General features: G+C 30.1%; 1 protein-coding gene across 34 annotated transcripts in view; it reads right to left on the reverse strand.

The window, feature by feature from the left end:
* LOC139520522 (myoferlin-like) overlaps window positions 1-23,350 on the reverse strand; it is an 80,945-nt gene that overhangs the window by 19,924 nt on the left and 37,671 nt on the right. For 4 of the 34 annotated variants that reach the window (XM_071313218.1, XM_071313211.1, XM_071313205.1 and 1 more), the window contains exons 17-39: window positions 22,899-23,112; window positions 21,876-22,078; window positions 21,614-21,720; window positions 21,020-21,215; window positions 20,495-20,647; window positions 20,019-20,162; window positions 19,349-19,435; window positions 18,646-18,725; window positions 18,114-18,228; window positions 17,665-17,767; window positions 17,342-17,472; window positions 15,638-15,661; window positions 14,610-14,630; window positions 13,373-13,540; window positions 13,026-13,092; window positions 12,554-12,631; window positions 11,979-12,160; window positions 11,460-11,609; window positions 11,101-11,133; window positions 4,543-4,641; window positions 3,999-4,160; window positions 3,335-3,500; window positions 1,170-1,247 (exon numbers count right to left, since the gene is read on the reverse strand). In XM_071313218.1, the coding sequence (XP_071169319.1) occupies window positions 1,170-1,247; window positions 3,335-3,500; window positions 3,999-4,160; window positions 4,543-4,641; window positions 11,101-11,133; window positions 11,460-11,609; window positions 11,979-12,160; window positions 12,554-12,631; window positions 13,026-13,092; window positions 13,373-13,540; window positions 14,610-14,630; window positions 15,638-15,661; window positions 17,342-17,472; window positions 17,665-17,767; window positions 18,114-18,228; window positions 18,646-18,725; window positions 19,349-19,435; window positions 20,019-20,162; window positions 20,495-20,647; window positions 21,020-21,215; window positions 21,614-21,720; window positions 21,876-22,078; window positions 22,899-23,112 (2,761 nt within the window). The remainder of the gene's footprint in view (window positions 1-1,169; window positions 1,248-3,334; window positions 3,501-3,998; window positions 4,161-4,542; window positions 4,642-11,100; window positions 11,134-11,459; window positions 11,610-11,978; window positions 12,161-12,553; window positions 12,632-13,025; window positions 13,093-13,372; window positions 13,541-14,609; window positions 14,631-15,637; window positions 15,662-17,341; window positions 17,473-17,664; window positions 17,768-18,113; window positions 18,229-18,645; window positions 18,726-19,348; window positions 19,436-20,018; window positions 20,163-20,494; window positions 20,648-21,019; window positions 21,216-21,613; window positions 21,721-21,875; window positions 22,079-22,898; window positions 23,113-23,350) is intronic. The other 30 variants (XM_071313221.1, XM_071313212.1, XM_071313222.1 and 27 more) reach the window with 13 other exon arrangements.

Here is a 23,350-nt window from a genome sequence, read left to right on the forward strand (position 1 = left end):
AATAACTTGTCCAAAAGAAATCAAGTCAAGAAAGAAAAAAGTGTGTCACAGGGTTCAAGAGATAAAAAAATCAAGAAGCTGGAAGCAACTTCAACTTTTTATTAGGCATTGGAGAAAGATTTAAAGCTTAGTGGATATAGTAATATTCAAAGTATAAGTCAACAAATATTGCATAAAAGGGTATAAAAAATGCCAGAATTTCACAAACTTAAGTAATAATGTAAAATTCATCAATTGTGAAAATGCTTCATTTTTTTAATTCTTTTATTACAGAATTATTTTCATGCAGCATCTAAAAATAGCTTTGATCTTATCTTTAATCTTTGTCTGTTGTGAATCTTTATCAAAAGTTTTAACATAAAAAATTACATTTATTTCACAAAAAATATCTTGTTTATTTGTAAAAACACCCTTTTCATTCTTATAGTTCTTTCTCAATATAACAACAGATATTGAAGAATGATAAATATTTGAAACATGCCGTCTATCATGCTAATCTAATGACACTTCGGAGGGAAGTAAAGAAACAAACCGATTCTCTCTATACTAAAATGTTTGCACTACCACTAATTAAGTTAGAAATTAAGCATGTCATAACATTAATATATTCCATCAAGTGTTTTTCTGTTATTTGTTGGCCATGCACTGAAGTTCAGATTACACAGAAGAGTATAATTTTTTTTTTGATTCAATAATCGGATTTAAAATAAATAACAATCACACAAGTAATCAAAATAAGTACAAAAAAGTCATAACAAATAAAAATCATATGCAATTTAAAAATATCTGGTAATTCACTTAATGTTGTATATTGGAATGCCTCCTACAAAGCACATAAACATAAATCATGTCATGTTTGACTCTATACTATAAAATTTCAAAATTGTCATAATGTGATGATTTTAGTAATCTGTAAGTACATATTCCAGCTGTGTAAAAGTGAGATATTAGTAGACTAGTTGCCATAGATAAGTAACAGGTTTATTTAGTACTGTAAACTGGACCCCTGTTGTTATCAATCAGAGGGTGGCCAGTTTATTTAGTAATGAAGCTATTAGTAATTGAGTAATGCAGAGTAAGTAGTCCAGCACAAAAAAAAAGAATCACTAATTTAGCAGTTAATATGTATTAGTCATTAGCAGTAAGATTTTAGGCGATTTTATTTTTACTTTGTGAGGAGGAGGATTGCACTCGGCTCACTGCCTCGTCTAATAGCTGAACATAATCTGCATGGGATTGGGATTCCCCTGTAAAAAGGAAAGAAGACAAATTTCAGAATGTATCGAGATTTTTGTAAGCTTTACTGTACAGCATAACTAACTTTTGAAGGGATTAATGCAAACAAATTTTAAACTATTAGTAAAAATTTAGATTTGGTATTCAATAAAAAATTTATTATAAACCTTGTGAATTTCACACAAACCAAAAACAAAGTATTCAGTTGCATTCTCAAATTCAATTACTTTATCAGAGTTATCTAAAAAAGCATGTCAGCAAGATATAAGTATGAACTAAAGGAGATGTGAAGTATATGCCCATGAGACAGCAACCCAATGAAAAAAAAACTCATTTTGAGGTCAACTTGGTCTTAACAAGGAACAAGAGTATAAATATGTCTAGATCTAAATAGTTCTAGAAAATGTCAATAAATGTATCAGTGACTTTCAAAAATCTTCCATCAATACTAAATATTTTTCTATGAATATAGGGGTCTTGGTTCCATGAACTTCCTTGATATTTACTTTCATTCAAAAGCTATCCCCCTCTAATAAAATCACCCTCAATACATCAAACTGGTACCCTTTAAGGAAAAGAATGCCCCAAATATTTCATTTAAATGATTTAGAAAACCCCAACTAATTCATTAAACACAATCCTCTTCTCACTAGCTTTAATTCTACAGAGAAAAACATGCAAAGATATGATGTAGTGTTAAAATGACATTAAAACATTAAAATGTTAAAAAGTATATAATAAACCAATCACATTCAATCTAGATTCTGTGTCCATACTACAATTTCAAGGTTCTGATAGCACTCTGTTCTATTTTCTGTTCTAGTGATTATTACATCAGCAAATGAAATTTCTGCCTTTAAATTTTGAAGGTGTGTATCATAGGATAAAATCAGAGGATCTTCAAAAGGTTTTTAAAACAAAAAGTAGACTGAAGCATTGTCAGATCCTTGTAATTGTAGTGTTGACAGAGGATCTGTAGTTTAATCAGATAGATAATGAACTCTAGTTTGCATAGATATGTGAAGTTGGCTTTAGTTTTTTGCCAAGCACAAGTCATCATCTCTATGTGTTTCCATAGAGTGTACAGAAGACACACTTGTGTTAACATGACAATAGACTAGAAACAAAAATAACAACACACATATAACATGAACTTAAGAGGTCTTGGATTGTACTTTAACAAATATTTTCAAGTTATTTTGAAGCAATGTTAAGATGTCAGATGTTAAATAATCCAAGACTGTCAGAAACTATATAATGTGGCAATTTCGCATGATTTCATGTTATGTACAAATTAAACCCTTAAACTGAATTTCACCAAAAACGAACATATGGGAAAGTTTAAATGCAAATTTTAAGACTTATATTTTCATGAAACTTTTTTAAAACATGTTTGCATAGTATTTTGTCTTCAAAGAACCCATTAAAAAACAATTTTATCCAATATTTATGAAAATTTAATTTAAACTTTCTATGAATTACATGTCAAATCTATGTTAATTTCATTTTAGTTATTTTTGATAGTGTAAACCTTTTTCTAAATCTTAATACATTTTAATCTTAGATGAGATACAGTTTGTCCAGTTAGTTTTTTTTTTATGGGAATGAAATTGTTTACACTGAATTCATTCCCTAAAATAAACTATTGCGAGAATCTTTATACTGTTCTCCATTTACATAATCATTTCGTTTCAATTTATGAAAAATATTTATGAATGTGTCTAAATAATATATGTTTTGTGACACAAGCTTTTTCATTATTATTCATGGGGTACTATTTGTCAGGCTTAATATTAAAACCTATTTTAAGTATGCAAACAATATAAATTAAAGATGAATTGTGAGAAGGATTTCGAAATATCACTTATATTCATTAAAATTAAATTCAAAGTTTATATGATCCAAAGCAATTATGGACACATGACCTAATTCCACTGAAAATCTGGATTTTGTAAATTATGAATAAGCAAAAATGATTTCAATAAAGCAACCCCTACCTCTCTATAAACGTATGAAACTGAAAATAAATTTAAATAGCAGCCTGCATAAGCCAATTGCTTGCATTATCCTTTTTTTAAATTAGAATATTGAAGGTTACCTTGAACTTCCGTCTGCTCCTCCTCGCCAGGCATGAGGGGATTACAACGGAAGGTCTCCAATGATTTAATCACATGGATACCCACAGTTGGCTTTCTTCCAAATTCACGATGATCTTTGATTCTTACATTCATAGGTGGCATGTACAGTTCTTCTCTTGGTAACATCTAGAAAAAAGTGTATATGTATTTATATGATAAACGTACTGTGGATTCTTTTATTTTCAGGGGTACCATTTTTCATTGATTAAGGAAAACTTATATGTTCATGGGTATTTAATTTCGTGATTTTGTCGAGGTCTGCACACAAGTCAATACAAATTTGTCATTCATTGATCATTTAAAGATTTTTTTTTTTCAATGTTTCAGCTGTAATTTTATTTTTTAATACTTTTTTCTTTCTGTTTATAGTGGTGCGGACTGTGTGTGCTCCTGTCTGAATCAGTGCCTGCTCAGAAAACTTTTCTTTCTGTTTATAGTGGTGCGGACTGTGTGTGCTCCTGTCTGAATAAGTGCCTGCTCAGAAAACTTTTCTTTCTTTTCCACAGATTCAAAGTGTTTGGGTAAATATTAAAATATCCTCAATCCCTTTGGCTCATCTATGAAAGGGGACTTTTATCAATTACAAAGATCTCTCTCATATGTTTTTTTTTACGATAAACTTACCACATCAAAGAATAGAATTGGTTCTTCAAAGTTTGGATTCTTTTTGGTATTTTTGATGATTTTTGATTCCAAAACATGTCCTCCACATTCAAACTCAATACTAGGGGAGGTAACTGATGAAAGCTGGAACTTCTTCATGTTTCTCACACCCCAGCATAGAACCTAAAATGTTCAATAATTATAGAAACCAATATTATTACCCTGAAAGCAATTGAAATTAAGGAAAATTCGAAGTGATCTGCAACTTATATGAGCCATTTTAATTTAACAAACATGTTTCATATTGGATATATTTCACAGCATGTTTAAACAGAAAAGAACTTATCAACTTAATCATCTTTTTGAAAAATACTATCTCTATCAATTTAAAAATATATGTTTTTGGATTTGCTATAAGTTTTTAAAAGTGGTAGTCACTTCATATCTCAATAGCATTCATGCAATTTTTAATAAAGAGTTTGATGTTTGGTATAATTTAAGTTCAAGTAGAGTTTGTATTCTCTCTTAGTCACTTATTTTATTTGCCTTATGGAATTAAACAAACCTCGATTCCAGTTCTTTGCATGACTGGCCTGATACCATTAGGGACAAGAAATAGCGATCCTTTCTTTGGTGGCAAGAATGGCAAGTCTGCTCCATTTAGCTACAAAAAAATATTCAACATCAATTATTTTATCCTTCTTTATAATAGATATTTTTGTTTGTTTAATAAACAAATACTGCATGCAAGTCTTAACAAAATTTATAATTATCTCAATATTGAATTTTGTTGTTTTATATCTCAAGAAAACTAAAAACAAAACTATGGTACCCCATAAATAATATTGCATTCACATAATAGCTTACCAGTTGTACTACACTTTAAATCCAAAAGATCAAAGTTTTTTTTTAAAGTAAATGCAATAATCTATTTTCATACGATCAAATATTTTCAGTCACAATTAATCATACATAGATTATCAGAATTATCCGCTAAAGTGAGTGGATAACTTTGCCAAAAAGATAATAAAAAGCACAAATCACAGAATTGAAAATACCATTTTATTTTTTTACTTTACATATTTGTCAATCTGTATGTAGTGCATAAGAGATCATAAGAGAGTAAGCCACACATGTAGATGTGTGAAGCAAGTAATACCTTTATGTAGGATTGTGTTGACCATTTGATAAATATGAGTTATTTCTGAACATATACGAAACAGAAATCACAAATTATTTAACAAAAAACAATTTGTGTTTATCATTTAAAACAAAAAAGTTATGTCTTTCTTTTGAAAAGAAAAATACGGCCACAAATCCGAATTTTGAGCAAATATACAAAACTTCGACCTCATTTAACTCAAAAAGTAGCACATGAAGGTATATTTTTTATTACATATTTGATTTAATCAGGTAAAAAATAGCCTATATGCAAATTTTCATCAACTTGTAAATACGGGATCAAAACTGTATCGTATGCCCTTAAATAAGCATTTACTATAGTTTATACTTTAGCATACTTTCAGCCTCACTGCAAAGTTTTCACAGCAGAAACAGAAAACATGTACACACAAATCATTCAAGTAGGAAAACAAAGAGTAAACTATAATTCTTTTAATATATCACTCTTTATATTTGCATAATATATGCAATATGTTAACTTAACATTGATCATATAATATTGTAACCAATAATCCAATCATGCAAAGTAACCTGTTCCTAGGCAAAGCATTTAATTTATTTCAATTTTTTTTAACTTATTAAATAAGTATTTTTTGTTATTGATATTTTTCAAATATATTCATAATTTTAATGTTAACATATCATATCATTTAAACATCTAAAAAATTATAAATAGAAACAAGGGTTTGGAAAGTGATATTAGATTAAGAAGAGGAATGTGTACAACACCTCTAAAAAGTCTATGACAATAAAATTAAGTAATTTCTTACCTCCTATGAAAGTCATGAATAAGAAAAAATGCAAATTGATTTAAACAAACATATGATGTATTGCTTAGCCTGTATGCTTCACATTAAATAAACACAAATTACATTTCTCGAATACAGTTATTCACTTATCTTTTATGCTTAAGAAAAAAGGATCGAAATGCAATGTACAGCATGATATTATAACAACCTATAAACCAAATCAACAATCTATTATTTTTCTTTTGAAAACTACCATAAATTTCTTTTTACTTTATTAATACAAAGAACAGTATGAAATAAGTTATATTTTTCTAATGTTAAAAATTTCAACATAAGAACACTTCCAGCAATTTTTTTTGGGAAAGTGACATTACCCTTTTTTTCTTTAAGTACTACCACCAGCAAGAACAATTAATTAAAGCATCATTTGGCAAAGCCACAACATTAAATTACTGTTTTTCCGTAATAGACACCATAGCTCTGATATGGGAACTATTACCATTAGACTAATTTTGCCGAAAACTAACAAATATGGGATGTAATCAATAAGCTCTGTAAAGTCTAACAAGAAGCAACCTTTATAGTATCAACCATATTTTTAGACAATACTTTGTATAGCTACTAGATGACCCTTATGTTTGAGAACGTCAGAACTTATTTTTTTAGTTTATACATGAACATTATACACATGTATCATCTATACCTCTAAAAAATTATAAATAGCAAAAATGGTTTGGAAAAATTTGTTTCTATTAAAAAATAAACAGAATAAGAAGAAACCAGATGCTCCGCAGGGCGCAGCTTCATACGTCCGCAGAGGTTGAACCCTGAACAGTTGGGGCAAGTATGGACACAACATTCAAGCTGGATTCAGCTCTAAATTTGGATTGTGATTAAATAGTTGACACAGCATAGGTTTCTGACACAGAATGAAGCGGTCTAATAAACTTAAAATTTGTTTTTTGCCTTTGAGCAATTCACTATGCTGTTGAATATTAATCCTCTCAAAAAAATGTTTGAAGAAATTTTCTTTTTATTTATGAAATCTGAAATGAGAAAAATTAGGTTGATACAACTGCTATTCTGGACAAAGAAAGATAACTCCAATTGAAAATTTCTTGCTATTGCGCAATATTGTGCAATTAGATATTTCTTGCTATTGCGTAATACTGTGCAATTAAAAATACTTGCTAATGCACAATACTGTGCAATTGAAGATTTCTTGCTATTGCCCAATACTGTGCAATTGAAAATTTCCTGCTACTGCACAATACTGTGCAATTGAAGATTTCTTGCTATTACTGAATACTGTGCAATTGAAAATTTCTTACTAGTGCACAATACTTAATATAATAATTTTGGATCCCCATTTTGACCAACTTGAAAACTGGGCTCATAATCAAAAATCTAAGTACATGTTTAGATTTAGCTTATCAAAGAAGCCCAAGAATTCAATTTTTGTTAAAATCAAACTTAGTTTAATTTAGGACCCTTTGGACTTTAATGAAGACCAATTTGAAAACAGGACCAAAAATTAAGAATCTACATATACAGTTAGATTTGGCATATCAAAGAACCCCAATTATTCAATTTTTGATGAAATCAAACAAAGTTTAATTTTGGACCCTGATTTGGACCAACTTGAAAACTGGGCCAATAATCAAAAATCTAAGTACATTTTTAGATTCAGCATATCAAAGAACCCCAATTATTCAATTTTTTTATGAAATCAAACTGAGTTTAATTTTGGACCCTTTGGGCCCCTTATTCCTAAACTGTTGGGACCAAAACTCCCAAAATCAATCCCAACCTTCCTTTTATGGTCATAAACCTTGTGTTTAAATGTCATAGATTTCTAATTACTTATACTAAAGTTATGGTGCGAAAACCAAGAAAAATGCTTATTTGGGCCCCTTTTTGGCCCCTAATTCCTAAACTGTTGGGATCTCAACTCCCAAAATCAATCCCAACCTTCATTTGTGTTCATAAACCATGTGTTTAAATTTCATTGATTTTTATTTACTTATACTAAAGTTATTGTGCGAAAACCAAGAATAATGCTTATTTGGGCCCTTTTTTGGACCCTAATTCCTAAACAGTTGGAACAAAAACTCCCAAAATCAATCCCAACCTTCCTTTTGTGGTAAAAAACCTGTGTCTAAATTTCATAGATTTCTATTTACTTAAACTAAAGTTATAGTGCGAAAACCAAAAGTCTTCGGACGACGACGACACCAACGTGATACCAATATATGACCAAAAACACATGTACAAAGCTTACAACAATAAAAAATAGTTAATTCTCACCTCCTTTGAAAGTCATTAATAAGAAAAAATGCATTTTGATTTAAACATAGAAATAAAATATTGTAAAGTCTCTGCATAGTCGACAATTTAAGTTGACCTTTCAAACTGAAGTTTTATTATTTAAGTCAGAGCATCATGGCCCTAAATAATCCTGGGATTCCTGTATATAGACAAACTGGTTATGAAAGGCCTGCCCTTGATCCAAGCAATAAATGAGGGGAAATCAAATTATCTGCATGCTTTGAAATAGAAACTTTCATAGAAAAAAGAAATATTTGTGGTTGAATATGCATTTCTGCTTTTAAATATTAAAAGCTTTATTTCATATAAAAATAAATGTGTCAAAAAATCAGAAGGATTTATTTACTTTAATAAAAGTTATTGAATCTACAGCAAATACAACCAGATGCTCCGCAGGGCGTAGCTTTATACGACCGCAGAGGTTGAACCCTGAACGGTTAGGGCAAGTATGGACACAACATTCAAGCTGGATTCAGCTCTAAATTTGGATTGTGATTAAATAGTTGACACAGCATAGGTTTCTGACACAGAATGAATGTGTTCTAATGAACTTAAAATTTGTGTTTCTCTTAGAGCAATTCACTATGCTGTTGAATATTAATCCTCTCAAAAAAATGTTTGAAGAAATTTTCTTTTTTATTTATGAAATTTTAAATGAGAAAAATTGAACCCAATTTTTTTAATCACATCCCCCTTTCCCTTATTCCAAAACTAATCTCAATTAAAATTTCTAATGGAGTTTGCAACAATAACTACTCATTTAAATACATCATAAAATATTAAGATGTAAAAAAACTGCTTGTTATCACTGAATGGTAAAGATTATTTTAATTTATCAGTTGGTAGTAAAAAGTGAATATACATTGTATATTGTATATACCAAAGATTTAAGTTGATTCTGGACAAAGAAAGATAACTCCAATTAAAAAAAAATCTTGCTATTGCACAATATTTTGCAATTAGATATTTCTTGCTTACTATTCTGGACAAAGAAAGATAACTCCAATTAAAAAAAAATCTTGCTATTGCACAATATTGTGCAATTAGATATTTCTTGCCATTGCGCAATACTGTGCAATTGAAAAGACTTGCTATTACACAATACTTAATATAATAATTTTAGATCCTGATTTGGACCAACTTGAAAACTGGGCCCATAATAAAAAATCTAAGTACATTTTTGGATTCAGCATATCAAAGAACTTCAAGATTTCAATTTTTGTTAAAATCAGACTAAGTTTAATTTTGGACCCTTTGGACTTTAGTGTAGACCAATTTGAAAACAGGACCAAAAATGAAGAATCTACATACACAGTTAGATTTGGTATATCAAAGAACCCCATTTATTCAATTTTTGATGAAATCAAACAAAGTTTAATTTTGGACCCCGATTTGGACCAACTTGAAAACTGGGCCAATAATCAAGAATCTAAGTGCATTTTTAGATTCAGCATATCAAAGAACCTAACTGATTCATTTTTTGTCAAAATCAAACTAAGTTTAATTTTGGACCCTTTGGACCTTAATGTAGACCAATTTGAAAACGGGACCAAAAGTTAAGAATCTACATACACAGTCATGACAGTTAGATTCAGCATATCAAAGAACCCCAATTATTCAATTTTGATGAAATCAAACAAAAGTTTAATTTTGGACCCTTTGGGCCCCTTATTATGTTGGGACCAAAACTCCCAAAATAAAACCCAACCTTTCTTTTATGGTCATAAACCTTGTGTTTAAATTTCATAGATTTCTATTTACTTATACTAACGTTATGGTGCGAAAACCAAGAAAAATGCTTATTTGGGTCCCTTTTTGGCCCCTAATTCCTAAACTGTTGGGACCTAAACTCCCAAAATCAATACCAACCTTCCTTTTGTAGTCATTAACATTGTGTTTAAATTTCATTGATTTCTATTTACTTAAACTAATGTTATTGTGCGAAAACCAAGAATAATGCTTATTTGGGCCCTTTTTTGGCCCCTAATTCCTAAACTGTTGAGACCAAAACTCCCAAAATCAATCCCAACCGTTCTTTTGTGGTCATAAACCTTGTGTCAAAATTTCATAGATTTCTATTAACTTAAACTAAAGTTATAGTGCGAAAACCAAGAAAATGCTTATTTGGGCCCTTTTTGGCCCCTAATTCCTAAAATGTTGGGACCAAAACTCCCAAAATCAATACCAACCTTCCTTTTGTGGTCATAAACCTTGTGTTAAAATTTCATAGATTTCCATTCACTTTTACTAAAGTTAGAGTGCGAAAACTAAAAGTATTCGGACGCCGGACGCCGGACGACGACGACGACGACGACGCCGACGCCAACGTGATAGCAATATACGACGAAAATTTTTTCAAAATTTGCGGTCGTATAAAAATTTGCAATGAAAAAAAACAAACATTCAGTCAATCCTGTATATAAAGTTCACTAACAGGACAAGAAAAATTGACCTTGAAGTTGGCATGTGAATTAAGATAAAAATACATAGGTTTTATTGCAAAGTAATCAGAAGAGGTTGGCATGAAAAGGCAGGTTTTTGTTTCGTAAAGATGACCGTTATAGCAGGTTTGACTGTTTTGTCGATAATTATAAAAAAAAGATGACCAAAATTTATTATGTTATAAAAATTTTAAAGAAGCATAAAAAAGACAAATTTCTGATACAAAAACACTTGATTATTGTTCAGAACTTTCAGAACTTTTCAGAATTGTAGAATTTAAATCTTTACTGGTATATCATGTGTAAATTATAGTAAATGTAGATACTGTAGGTTATAGTTAACTACAAAACAGCTACAATTCAAAACTTCAACCAGGAAGTTAAATATAATTACAAACATGATGCAAACTACTAGGTACTAACCGACTCTGATGAACTACTTTGTTTGGTTGGGGCCTATTGAATATGCATTTAAAAGTATTAAATTTACTCAAATTATGGATTTAACTCAGCAGATATTTTTGGTACTGTATAAAATTATGAAAAATATTCACTGACCATTACAATTAACCCAATAGTTCTAATGACTTAACTTCATTATCATTAAAATGATACTATTTTCTTTTTTGTATTTATTATAATAATCAGAAACCATTTTGTTTATATATCATTTATTGTATTCCAGTTTTAGAATAATAAAAAATTTTAACTACATGAATTTTCATCTATTAATTATGTTTCTAATAAAATTTACAGCAAAATGTACTATGGGTTTCTCTTACCAAGAATAATTCAAAAGCAGCCAGAAGTTCTCCTCCATGGTCATTGTTACGTTTGATTTCATACCACTGTAACACAGGCATGCGAGCATCTGCAGGATCAAGTTTGACCATTGGTTGTGCCACGCATCTTCCCAGAAATTCATTTGCTCCCTGAAAAACAGTTTCAAAAAAATAATAAGAACTGAGCAAAAACAATAAGTCTCCAAACTTTGTTTGGGAGACTTAATTATCAGCATTGTATATTTAACTGAATTTTCAATACTTCTTTCCTTGAAATGTGCCAATTATCAAAGTTTGCAGCAGTTGTGGTTAAATAAAATTGCTGTTAGTAAGACAGAAGGTGACAAACTAAAATGTTTTGACAGCTTCAACATTGGATTTTATTAAAGACTTAGAACACAATAACTAGTAAACTCACAGATCAAATGAAATCTGGTCAGTACAGACATGTTCTAGTAATTATAATTATAAATCTACATTAAAATATACAATGTACCATTAATATACACATGTACTTACAAATTTATCATGATCATAGATTTCTATGGTGATATTTGGTGGTTGAGCCTCAATAACTCTAGGATCTCCATAAATATCAAGTTCTTCAAATATCAGTGTTTGATCCCAGCAAGGACAAAGAGACTTCTTCACTTGTTCAGTCACCATACTGTTAGTCAGGAATGATACTCTTGCATAGGGATCTGTTTAAACAGAAATTTATATGAATAAAGATGATAATAGAAAAGAAAGGATAAAGGGTATTAATTCATGACACAAAATCAGTTCATCTACAGCAAAAAACTCAAACAATCAAATGAAGAGAGCTTTTATTGCTATTCTTCATCTCAAAGTTATAAATCATATGCTTATTATTCAACAGATGTACTTAAAAACATTTACAAGGAAACTATTAGCTTGCAAATTATGCCACTTGTCAATTGTTCAATTCTTTTGGTACCCACAAACAGTCTATTTGGCACCATTTTTGTTTATTCAATTATATATGAATGTTATTAAAAAAAAACATGTCAGACTTACTCGAACCAATATCATGCAATTGTTTATAAGAATATTCATCATGAAAATTGAGTTACCTGATAATCCTGACTCATCTCCTGCCAGGAGATCACGGGCCTGGTATATATAACATCTCAACTGGTACTTGTATGGTTCTATAAATAAAGAAAGTTACATTTAACGTAATCCATATTACATACAGTCACACATTACAGCCACCAGGTTTAGTTATAAGATGCCTCCAGAAACTCATGAAGTCTTTATGTAATAGATTCTTCTTTCTATTTGGTCTATTCAAACTTTTTATAAGCCTTAGGAAAAACTAATCCAAGTTTGCTTTTGTCATAATTAATTTTAAAACATGACAGTTACAATTTGAAAACAATAGAGGTATCACAATGTGAGATACTATTCAACTGTCACATGCTTTTCCATCCTTCTCTAAGCACTAACACCTTAAGAAATGAGTACACATGTTAAAACACTTTTACCAAAGGAAAGTCACTGAACAGTTTTTTAAAGTAATTTAATAAATATATATACACTTACTATCAAATGTAAGAAACATCCTCGGTGCTGTGAGGTTTGATTCAATATTCTCTTTGTCATCATCATCCTACGACAATACAATATAGTTTGTTTATTCCAAATTAAAGTCCTTCAGGCGTTCATTGACAAAGATATAATCAGAATTTCGTTATATTATGTGTTATTAACTGGCTGTTACTGTTATAGATTCAAGGTTAAGATTTATTGGACCCAAGACTCATAAAAAAGCAAACAATTTCACAAATTTAAATTCAATTTTAAATTTTGAATTGAAAGGGTATAATTATTTTACTAAAGTTTATTCCATCTGCGTCTTCAACTCAATGAAAAAGTCAAACTTAGCATACCTCTACTTGAAGGCTAAAGAAACATGGGGCCCCTAGTGTTTCTGCCACCATCTTTCTGTGCCATCTTCTTCGTCTGACCAGATCCATTGTTCTCTCTTCCAAATGAAACTTCAAATTAAACAGGGGAGCATACTCCCATCCTTCTTTCATTTCACCCATCTTTTTTGCCTACAACAATGCAGTACAATGTATAAAAATATACATTTCAAAATACTTCTTTACATTCATTGTAAGATCTCAGACTCAAATCAGCTCATGATTTCGAAAATACCTTAAAGTGTACATTGTATAATAAATAAATTGTATAAAAAATAAACCTTCAATTATCAAAATGAATTGATTCCAGTACAAATGTATTACATGTTCAAGAATGTTTTATTGGACATTTGTTTTCCTATGACTTTTTTAAATTAAAAAATACAGTTTTTGATAGCGTTGTTCATGAACTGTTCAGTCAAAACCACTTTAATTTTTTTTTTTAATTTAAATTCATTTTTTTTAATGTCAATTTTTTTTTAAAATCTGATCCACAAAATGTTTGTTCTTAATGCATATGGTTCTAAGACAAATAAGTAAAACATCAGCTTCTAAAAAGATAGCTATAGTATCTAAACTATCATTCAATTTTGAGTTATTAGAATCAGAAAAATCTTTCATGCTGGTCAAGATGAAAAGATGCTTACTCACAAAATTAAAAAGTTTCAAACAAAAAAACTATTGAATGAATGATCTTAAAGTAATAAGTCATGCATGAAGGTCTACGATTCATTTACAATTTCAATTTTTGGATTGATTTAAACTGGATGAGAAACTTAATCTAAAGACATGCTAACAGTTTGAAATTATCAAGAGGTTTATCATTTCAATGTTTACAACAGGACCATTCAAAATGCAGTTCTTCTATTGCAATGTTCAAATTCATACATCATATTTTTAAATTGCGCCTTCATCTTGAATTTTCCAATACTAAAGAACCCTGCACAAATTTCAATGAAATGTTTGTCCATTGCATTAGATTATACACACAAGTGTTATTCATGCTATCATCAATCTTTAAATTTACTACCACAAATTTAGGTTTTCTGGGTACATTGGCATAAATTTGTCACCAGAAACTTAAACTTCTGATAATAAAAATTATTTTCAGATGTTTCAAATAATAATAGATTATTTCCTAAAACAAAATTACAGAAGAATAGTTCTTAAGAAATTTAGTAAAACAGACTGAGAAATATACCTCCTTTTTATCACTGGTTTTCTACACAAAAAAAGGTTTAAATATAAAGTGTGTTACAAATTATTAAAGAGACATGCAGAAATCACTTTCTAACTTTTTCTGGATTTATAAAATAGATGTTCATGTTCCAATGTATTTTTTAGTTATTGCAATAAATGCGACTTGATTAGTATGGCCAGAAATATAACTTTTGATTTTTAATTCTGGTTAAAAATTGTATGCAGCATTTTTAGAAATAGAAAATCTCATTTTTTGCTGTTAATGAAAAATCACAACAAGAGGCTACACTTTTAACTCCAAATATCGAAAACTTTAAACAATCTAAGAAAGTTTTAAAGGGTTACAAATTGTCATTGCCAAACAACTGACTAAATATGTTAAGTAGTACTTGACAAAAGTGTGATGAAAAATTTGAATGTCTTTCAACATATTGAATAATTCAAGTATCCACAAAATTAAAGTAGTTCCCTAACAGATCTGAATATAAATAAACATTTAAACTTATCTATTCAGCAGGACTTAAGAAAAGTATAAGGATGTGTTTGCTTTACAAAAGGACAGACAGACAACTAAATGCAATAATATAGCCCCTACAACTGGAGTGGTAGTAGAATAATTACTGCACACAATACTTCATTTATAAACAGTAAAACAAAATATTCCACAAAGAACTTTTATAAATAACATTTTCTTGCACCAAAAGATGCTTACTATGTACTGCAGATGTATGCAACAAAGCTTCATACAAATAAGCTTTATATAGTCAGTAAATAAACTGATGGCGGAATATAATTATATTTTGAAATAGTATAAGTATAATATATAACACTTTGTAAACACCAGTATGCTACATTAACTTGATAAATTATAAACAAACTTTCAAGTCCCTACATTCATGCAATTTTTTTTTAAAGATAAAAAAAAGCAACCACTTGGAAGCGACTTTTCAAACATTAGTAAGTCAACAACATTAAACAATCAGGCCTGATGCAATAAGATGACAATGTTCATCACTTCAATTCACTCACTTTTGCTTTAGCTTTAGACCTCATCTGTAATTTGTAATCAATTTAGTTTTTTCACCAAAATAAAAGTAATAATATCTTAGGCCAATTAAAATTAATTGATAGATTTTCATCCCCGCCCGCCCCTCTGAAATCGTCCCGCCCCGATTTTTTTTATTTTGCAAAATTTACGATTTCCGGATTTTGTTCATTTCCGTTACCGGTAACGTCAATAATTTCGTTTCATTCGAACTTCCTGTTTATAAAATTCGGTTTTCATATTTCTTGTTTCGAGTACCGGTACTTTAAAACGATTATGTTGACAAAATCTGCTGCTCAATGATGACAGTATCATCTACGGAGAATATAAAAAGATTACCAGAAGGGCATGAAATATTCGGGTTACGAGTATTAAATACGCTGTGTCCAACGCAAATCGCGGTATGTCACAAATTGGAAATTTCTTTCATCAGAAAATTGTGGATTTATTTAATAATACATTGATGGGTTACGAGTATTAAATACGCTGTGTCCAACGCAAATCGCGGTATGTCACAAATTGGAAATTTCTTTCATCAGAAAATTGTGTAAGCAAATTTGGACTGTGAATGATTTCCAAAGTGCAAGAATCGTGGAACAAATTGGTAGAAAAAAAAAGAGTTCAAAAAGTCGGCAAACATACACATTGTGTACTAGAAAACCCTTAGATTTACCTATGGCTATTGTTTTTGTTTAAAAACACAAAATACCATTTATAATGTAATTATGTATGCGTCACTTCTTGCATAACTTGAGAATCTTAAAAGCGCCAACTTTACTATTCCTGGCAACACTTGTTTGAGTGTTCATTTCATTCATAATACTTGTGCTGCATACCATTGCATTTGCATAAGTTTATGGGGACTACAAACCATCGCTTAGAGAGCAAAATAAATTTGGAGTTGATAGTCAAATGAATAGAGAATTTCTCCATGGTTTTACTGTTTGCTAAAAAATATTTTTCTAAAGTAGCAATTGCATGTAGAACAGACCGCGTTGCAAATCAGAGATGTTTATTCAAGAATTATGTACGATTCTTTATACATGTTTAAACATTTACATGGTATAAGCTAAATTTTGTAATTATAACACTTGCATATATATGAAGTTCACGCCACAAGAAGGTTTCAAATTAAATAAAATTTAAAAAATAAAATCCCCCCACCCGTCCCATTTTTTTCAAAACTTTGGATGAAAATCTACTAATTAATTTTAGTTGGCCTTATATCAGCCATATAATTATTTCATATTAATTTGTCGTGAATTTAAACATATTGTGTGCATGTGTGCACAATTTTTTTTTTGAATACTTTTAGTTTTGGTTTATTTATCAATTTAAATCAGAATTTGAACTAGCTTTCAGTAACTAAAATATACATGAGGGCTATGATTCCTTTAGACAAGTGCATCAAAGTTTCTCTAGACTATATAAGGTCAATAAAACTCAGTAAAACCTATAATGGAATCAAGAAAGATATCCTGCAGAAGAAAAAACAATATTTTATTTATACTGAAAAAATTACTATGGGTAAAAGCAGGTCATTAACATCCTTACTGATGAGATTTGAAAACAATTGGACATAGGAAGTTGGATTGAATAAAGGGATCATAGATTTTTAAAATGGAAAGTCATTCTTGAGCATCAACATAATTTGCTTGTGACTATATCACATAGGAAAATTCACTTACATCATGTTTCTTTTGTTTTGATGAGTCAACCAACCGTCTGTTACGAACCCAACGTCTCCTCCGACACAAATGGTATGTTTTTTCTACTGGCCCGTATCCACCAATGGTAGCTTCTACACAGTATTCAAAGCCTGGAAGAAAATACCAAATGTGGAATTCTAACACCTATCTTATTTACATATTTGCATTACTTGCATAAACACACAAGATATTTCTTTGGCTTGAAATCTGAGAGTGGAAAGCATTTCAGGTGAATGTTATTTTACATAAGGTGACTTTTGGTGTATTGGTTGTAGAAAAGGGACTACTGTAGTATTGTTTACCTTCTTCATCCACAGCCCTACTAAGATCTATTTCCCATTCATCTTCCCAGGACCAGCCTACAGGTAACTGGATCTCTGTTCTACTGGCAAGAGGATCACCTTTCTGTAAAACAGAATGATAAATAAATTTAAATCAGAGCAAGATGGAAAGTTCTGTAAAACAATTTCAATAATTTGTCTAGACACAAAATCAGAAACTGCAGATGTCTTCAAGCAAAACAAATCATGTATAAGTCCTATTTGTGTTACTGTATATTCTCTTTTTTATGCTAAAATTTCACTTGTTGTTAAACTTTTTTTTTGCTTGAATATTGCATAGTTAGTGTCATCCTCATATTAAACACCCCCAATGTGGATCGACAATCTGTCAAAGCTGACAAGTATTTGTAACAAACTATTTACAAATATAAATTACTGATTTGCAGGACATTATTCTCTATGCTACTAACCACATCTGTCCATGGTCGAGAAGCCTCTACCCAGCGAGTTCCTGGCATTCGAGATTGTACTTCGTAAACATCCTCCATAAATGTTTTGTGTCCAGCATCTTTGTCATACAACATACTACAAAACAAATTCATCCAATAAAACATAGTGAAACTCAGGCATGGAAAATTACTTTTATTCAGGGAAATTTTTCAAGTTGCTGAAGGGATGTAGTTTAATAACTGGCCATTTGAGTGTATGTAAAGACCATTTTAAAGGCAAACTAGAATTCTATGACATTTGAAATACTGTCACCATACAACAATCACATTTGTAGAAAAGAGGTGGGAGATACCAAAGGGACATTCAAACTCATAAGTCAAAGATAATGAAACAAATAACCAAGACATCTAGAGATCACCAATAGAAACAGACAAGTGGCTATGTCCACCTTTAAATTATCCATAGCCAAGACAAGTTTACATGCACATACTATTCAAAGAATTTGTAAAATATGTGATTGAAATTTAAAATGATGAAGGTGATTAAACTTACCTTAATTCTGGACTGATATACCATTCACTGTCCCATCTCCATCCAGGTGGTGGATCAAACTTATCTTTCGGAGATTTAACCTACAAATAGAATAATCTAAATAACTATCTTGTTTCATACTTTTCTGAATAGAATAAATATAAATATTTTCTAGTATTACTCGATTTATTTCACTTGACTGGGCGGAGTTAAACCAGTTCGCTCATAATAAACCAGTCCATCTATAGATAGGTATTTTAGAATAAACTCATCTATGAAGTGTCCAGTCATTCTTTTGTAAATTTCTTTGGTGACACTGATAGGTGATTAGAAATCAGTAATAATTATAACGGCAATCATCCTAATCACACACATCTTCAAGTAGACTGTCCTTATGCAAATTAAAACGTAAGCTCCGCCCGACCAGTTGAAATAACATTGGTAATACACTTTAATAATAAATCGCATTGGGTTAAGGAACCAATCCCTATTGAATGAAAGTTTTTGATAGATAATTTTGATAATTATAATCAAATAGGTAATCTTCACAAGTTCACTTCTTCAAAAAGTTTCATATTTCTGAAAAAGATCTCCGTTCTTAAATCTAGTATATTTACTCTAAATAATATTCATAGAAATAATTATTTTTAAACACTACAAGACATACATGTTTCCTTTTGTTTGTAATCTCAACCATTTTTTTCAACAACATTAAAAAACTTACTTTTCCCTGACTGTCTGACCACTTTGGTCTGTTTAATGGTCCCTTGCTTGTCCATCCAACAATTGGTAATGAGAGCTGATTTTCATACTATAATTATACAACATTTCAATTATAAACTGAGCTGAATTTTTTATTTCCAATTTAAAAAAACTCAAACTCTTCTATATTATAATACTCTTTTTTCAAATATACATACCTGTCTCATATATTGCAATTTCAATGTAATTTTTGATTGGTAATTTGAGATAATTCTTCATGCATTATTAATTTTTTTTTTAGATTCACCAAATAATAATGAAATAAAAACTATAAGGAACAAAGGAGCCCAAGAAAATTCAGTTGGCAATACAATAATGTCAAATAATATTATTCAGCTATTAAAACATCAGACAATTTCTAAACTTATTCTTTTAATTCTATAACACAGAGTGTTAAAATAAAATGCTATTATTATAGTAAATATTGAGAATTACAAGGTCCAAATATAAGTGTCCAACTATGAAATGTAAGTAACAATTTTTTTTTCTTCACATAATGAATTTGACAGCAGGTAACACCAGGTGACACAAAATCATTTAAACTTCTATAAATATAAATTTTTTAATTTTTGACTATTAAAAGACACAAATAACATGCAGGATTCCAATTTCTAATATTACTTATTACTTACAGTTTCGGCATATACAGCTAGTTCTCCTTCTGTTTGCATTTTATGCCATTCTTGCTCTTCATTGACTAGACCAAGCCAGATCTTACATCGGACAAGAGCAGGAACTTCAGGTTTCTTGTTTTCATCACCCAAACGTCCAGGGTACTAAAATTAAAAGATAAATGAGACACTCGTTATCTTTACAGTAAACAAAATATTTAATAGCAAAATAAAAAATGACCTGCACTTAATTTCTTGAAGATAAAAAATATCGATTAATACTATCCTCATATCCCAGTATAAAGGACCATTCCAAAATTAAGAGATATAATAATATACTGATGAGTCTTATGTAGACGAAACGGGCGTCTGCGTACTAAATTATAATCCTGGTACTTTTGATAACTATTAGCACTCTTTTTCCTCAATTTCCTGTTGTATTTATAAAAATCAGTTTTAAAATATTCATAACACAAGAGTTATATGTATTATTCTACCTTCATTTGAATTGACTGTATTTTTCCACATTTTCTTCCAATATAATCTGGATGTGAGGAATATAAGACTTCATTGGCTGGTATTCTATAGTAAGCTATTCTCTTGTCACCACTAATCATCCATAGTATCACATCTGGCATGCTATTCTGAGGCTGAAATTCAAACAAGAATTGTGATAACTATTATTAAATACATGCAAGTCTCTATAGGAACATTTAGTAACTGAGCATATGCATAAGTTTATATGAAATTCAAACAAGAATTGTAATAACTGCAATCAAATAAATAAAAACTTACGCATAAGCTCATAAGAAACATTAGTAAGTAAGCATTTGTATCAGTCAATATTTAATGTGATAGTAAACTTTCCTGGAATCATAAACTTTTAAAGCTGATTGTTTTACTGACAATTTTGATTAATAGCCATCCAATGTTTACTTTTTTCGTAAATTTCAGAATGCATAAGGGATTTGACTCTCTTAAAGTAATCAATTCTTCAAAAATGCATTTATAAAATCTCTTACCTCTTGTGCTAAATTCTTGAGCCGCTGCAATATTCCTTCCACTTCAGATATGGCTTCATTGATATCTGTTGCATTTTCTCTCAGATTGCTGGCCTCTTCTATTATATACTGTAACTCCTCTTTACGATAAGTACGTAACAATTTGTCTAAATTATTCTCCACATGTCGACCTTGTTGTGGTAAAGCGACCTGCTTCCTATTAAAAAAAGAACACAATATTTTTTTACAATCTTGTTTATTTGAAAGATTCTGGTTGTGTTTTTATTGAGGTAATTAGTGACAAACATCAAAATTGCAATTCTGTTACATGTTATCATAAATATAACCATCATAAATTAAGATGTGAGGTTTAAATATTGGATGTGTTTTCAGTTAGTTTTGTTTTTGGCATATTGTATTATAATTCAAATTATTTCATTCTTTATCACAATGAATTTGCACTTATCAGTTTTTCTTGTTACAATATCCTATTATTTTGGCAATGGATGACAGTACAAGAATAGTTCTTCAATCTTTATATATGGAATCTAACAAATCTAACAAATTCATGCCACTACTCAAACTAGCAGTAGTATTTGGTATTTAGTTACAAACCTGCAGTCGTTGACAAGTTGTTCTAGTAATGACATTAACAACTGAGCCAGTTCTGGGGTTGGTAATTTGGCTTTGGTTCCTATTTTCACTTGTTCTATATTTCCCTCCTAAAATAAAACAGAAACAAAATTTGTCAAAACCACAAAATGAAATATTAACTCCAACTTAACTTTTCCTCAAACAATGAAAATTGAGACCAACAAAAATAAATGATTCCCCAGTAATTATATTTTTAGCATAGAATAAAATCATTAAAACATACCAGATTATCAACAATGGTAAGAAGTAAATTGAGAGTTTCCAATCTGAAACTAATATCCTCCCATGAGCAGTCCACCACGACACATGGCTTTGTTCCTCCCCATGGCAGATAGTAATAATGGCATCCATCAAATACTGCATTTGTTGGCTGAGTTGTAGAAGAACATGGTGGTACATTATCATCAAGTTTGTTGCCATAGTTACCTGTTAAACAGAATAGATTTACAGAAACACAAAACAAAATAAATGGAAAATGTGTCCATGGAACACAGATGAAGTCCCCACTTGCATATCATATAGAGTTAAAAAGGGACATAACTGAAGAACACTAAAAGTGACACAAATTTGTACTTGATCTGAGTTTTGTAGGAATAAATATTGTGTAAAAGATTCATAACATTTTGTTGAGGCATGCTTCAGTTAGAGAAACACTCTTTTTGTTATTTTTCCATTTGTAAAGGAGCATAACTCCAGAATGGTTAAAGTGCAGTCACCAAAATTCAAACTCCATCTGTGTTTAGTGGAAATAGGTATTATGTACAGGTTTCGTTTGGTTGAGGCTAACTAAAGCTAGAGAATGGATACCAAATGTGGGACATATGGAAGGATGTACAGATGTAGACAGATGGATGTACATATGAATAACTTAATGCGGCCTCCACTGGTGTACTATTGATACTGTTTGCATTTTACCTCAAAAAGTTATATATCATTACTATTAGTTTATAAATTGATACTCTTTTTCTCTAAGGAAATTTTTGATTTTGATATTTATCAGATAATGCTTGATTTAATAAAAAAAATGCTTAATAATGACAATTAAAATAATTAAGAATTTGAAAAGAAATTTGATTGTCCTCTACTTGATAGGACCATGGATATCTATTTTTAAAGTAGCATAATTTTTTTAAATGTATTTGGTCTTACCTATACTAAGTTCAAACTCGACAGGAGCATCAATAGCTGATGCCATAGTAGTGTTAACTTTTGTTTTTTTTTATTTGGTAGATTTGTTCTGTCTTACCTATACTAAGTTCAAACTCAACAGGAGCATCTATAGCTGATACCATAGTAGCATTAAGGAAGGCAGCATGTAATTTAAACTTCCTCCTCCTCATGAATTTCTGTACTCTTAACACATTGTCACTTTCTATCTCGGTTACATTTTGATCTGGCATCTGACCCAATGTGGTGGCCAGTTCTACTAAAGCTCTTCCTCTGTATGCCACACCTTCTCCCTAAAAACAAAACATGTAAATTCAAAACTTTTCTGATCATACTCAATTCTAACTAATCTCTGTGCTTATGTGCAATGAGAAATGAAATACTTGTAAAATTAAATGAAACCAGGTTTAAGTTTAGAATTTTGGATTCAATCCTGCTAAAAAAAAATCAGTCTTAGATTCAAGATTTTCATAATACATTTGTAATTTCATTGTATCACTTATATCAGATATTATGACTTGTATATATGAA

The sequence above is a fragment of the Mytilus edulis genome, chromosome 4 (assembly GCF_963676685.1).
Source record: "Mytilus edulis chromosome 4, xbMytEdul2.2, whole genome shotgun sequence".
Classification (NCBI taxonomy): domain Eukaryota; kingdom Metazoa; phylum Mollusca; class Bivalvia; order Mytilida; family Mytilidae; genus Mytilus; species Mytilus edulis.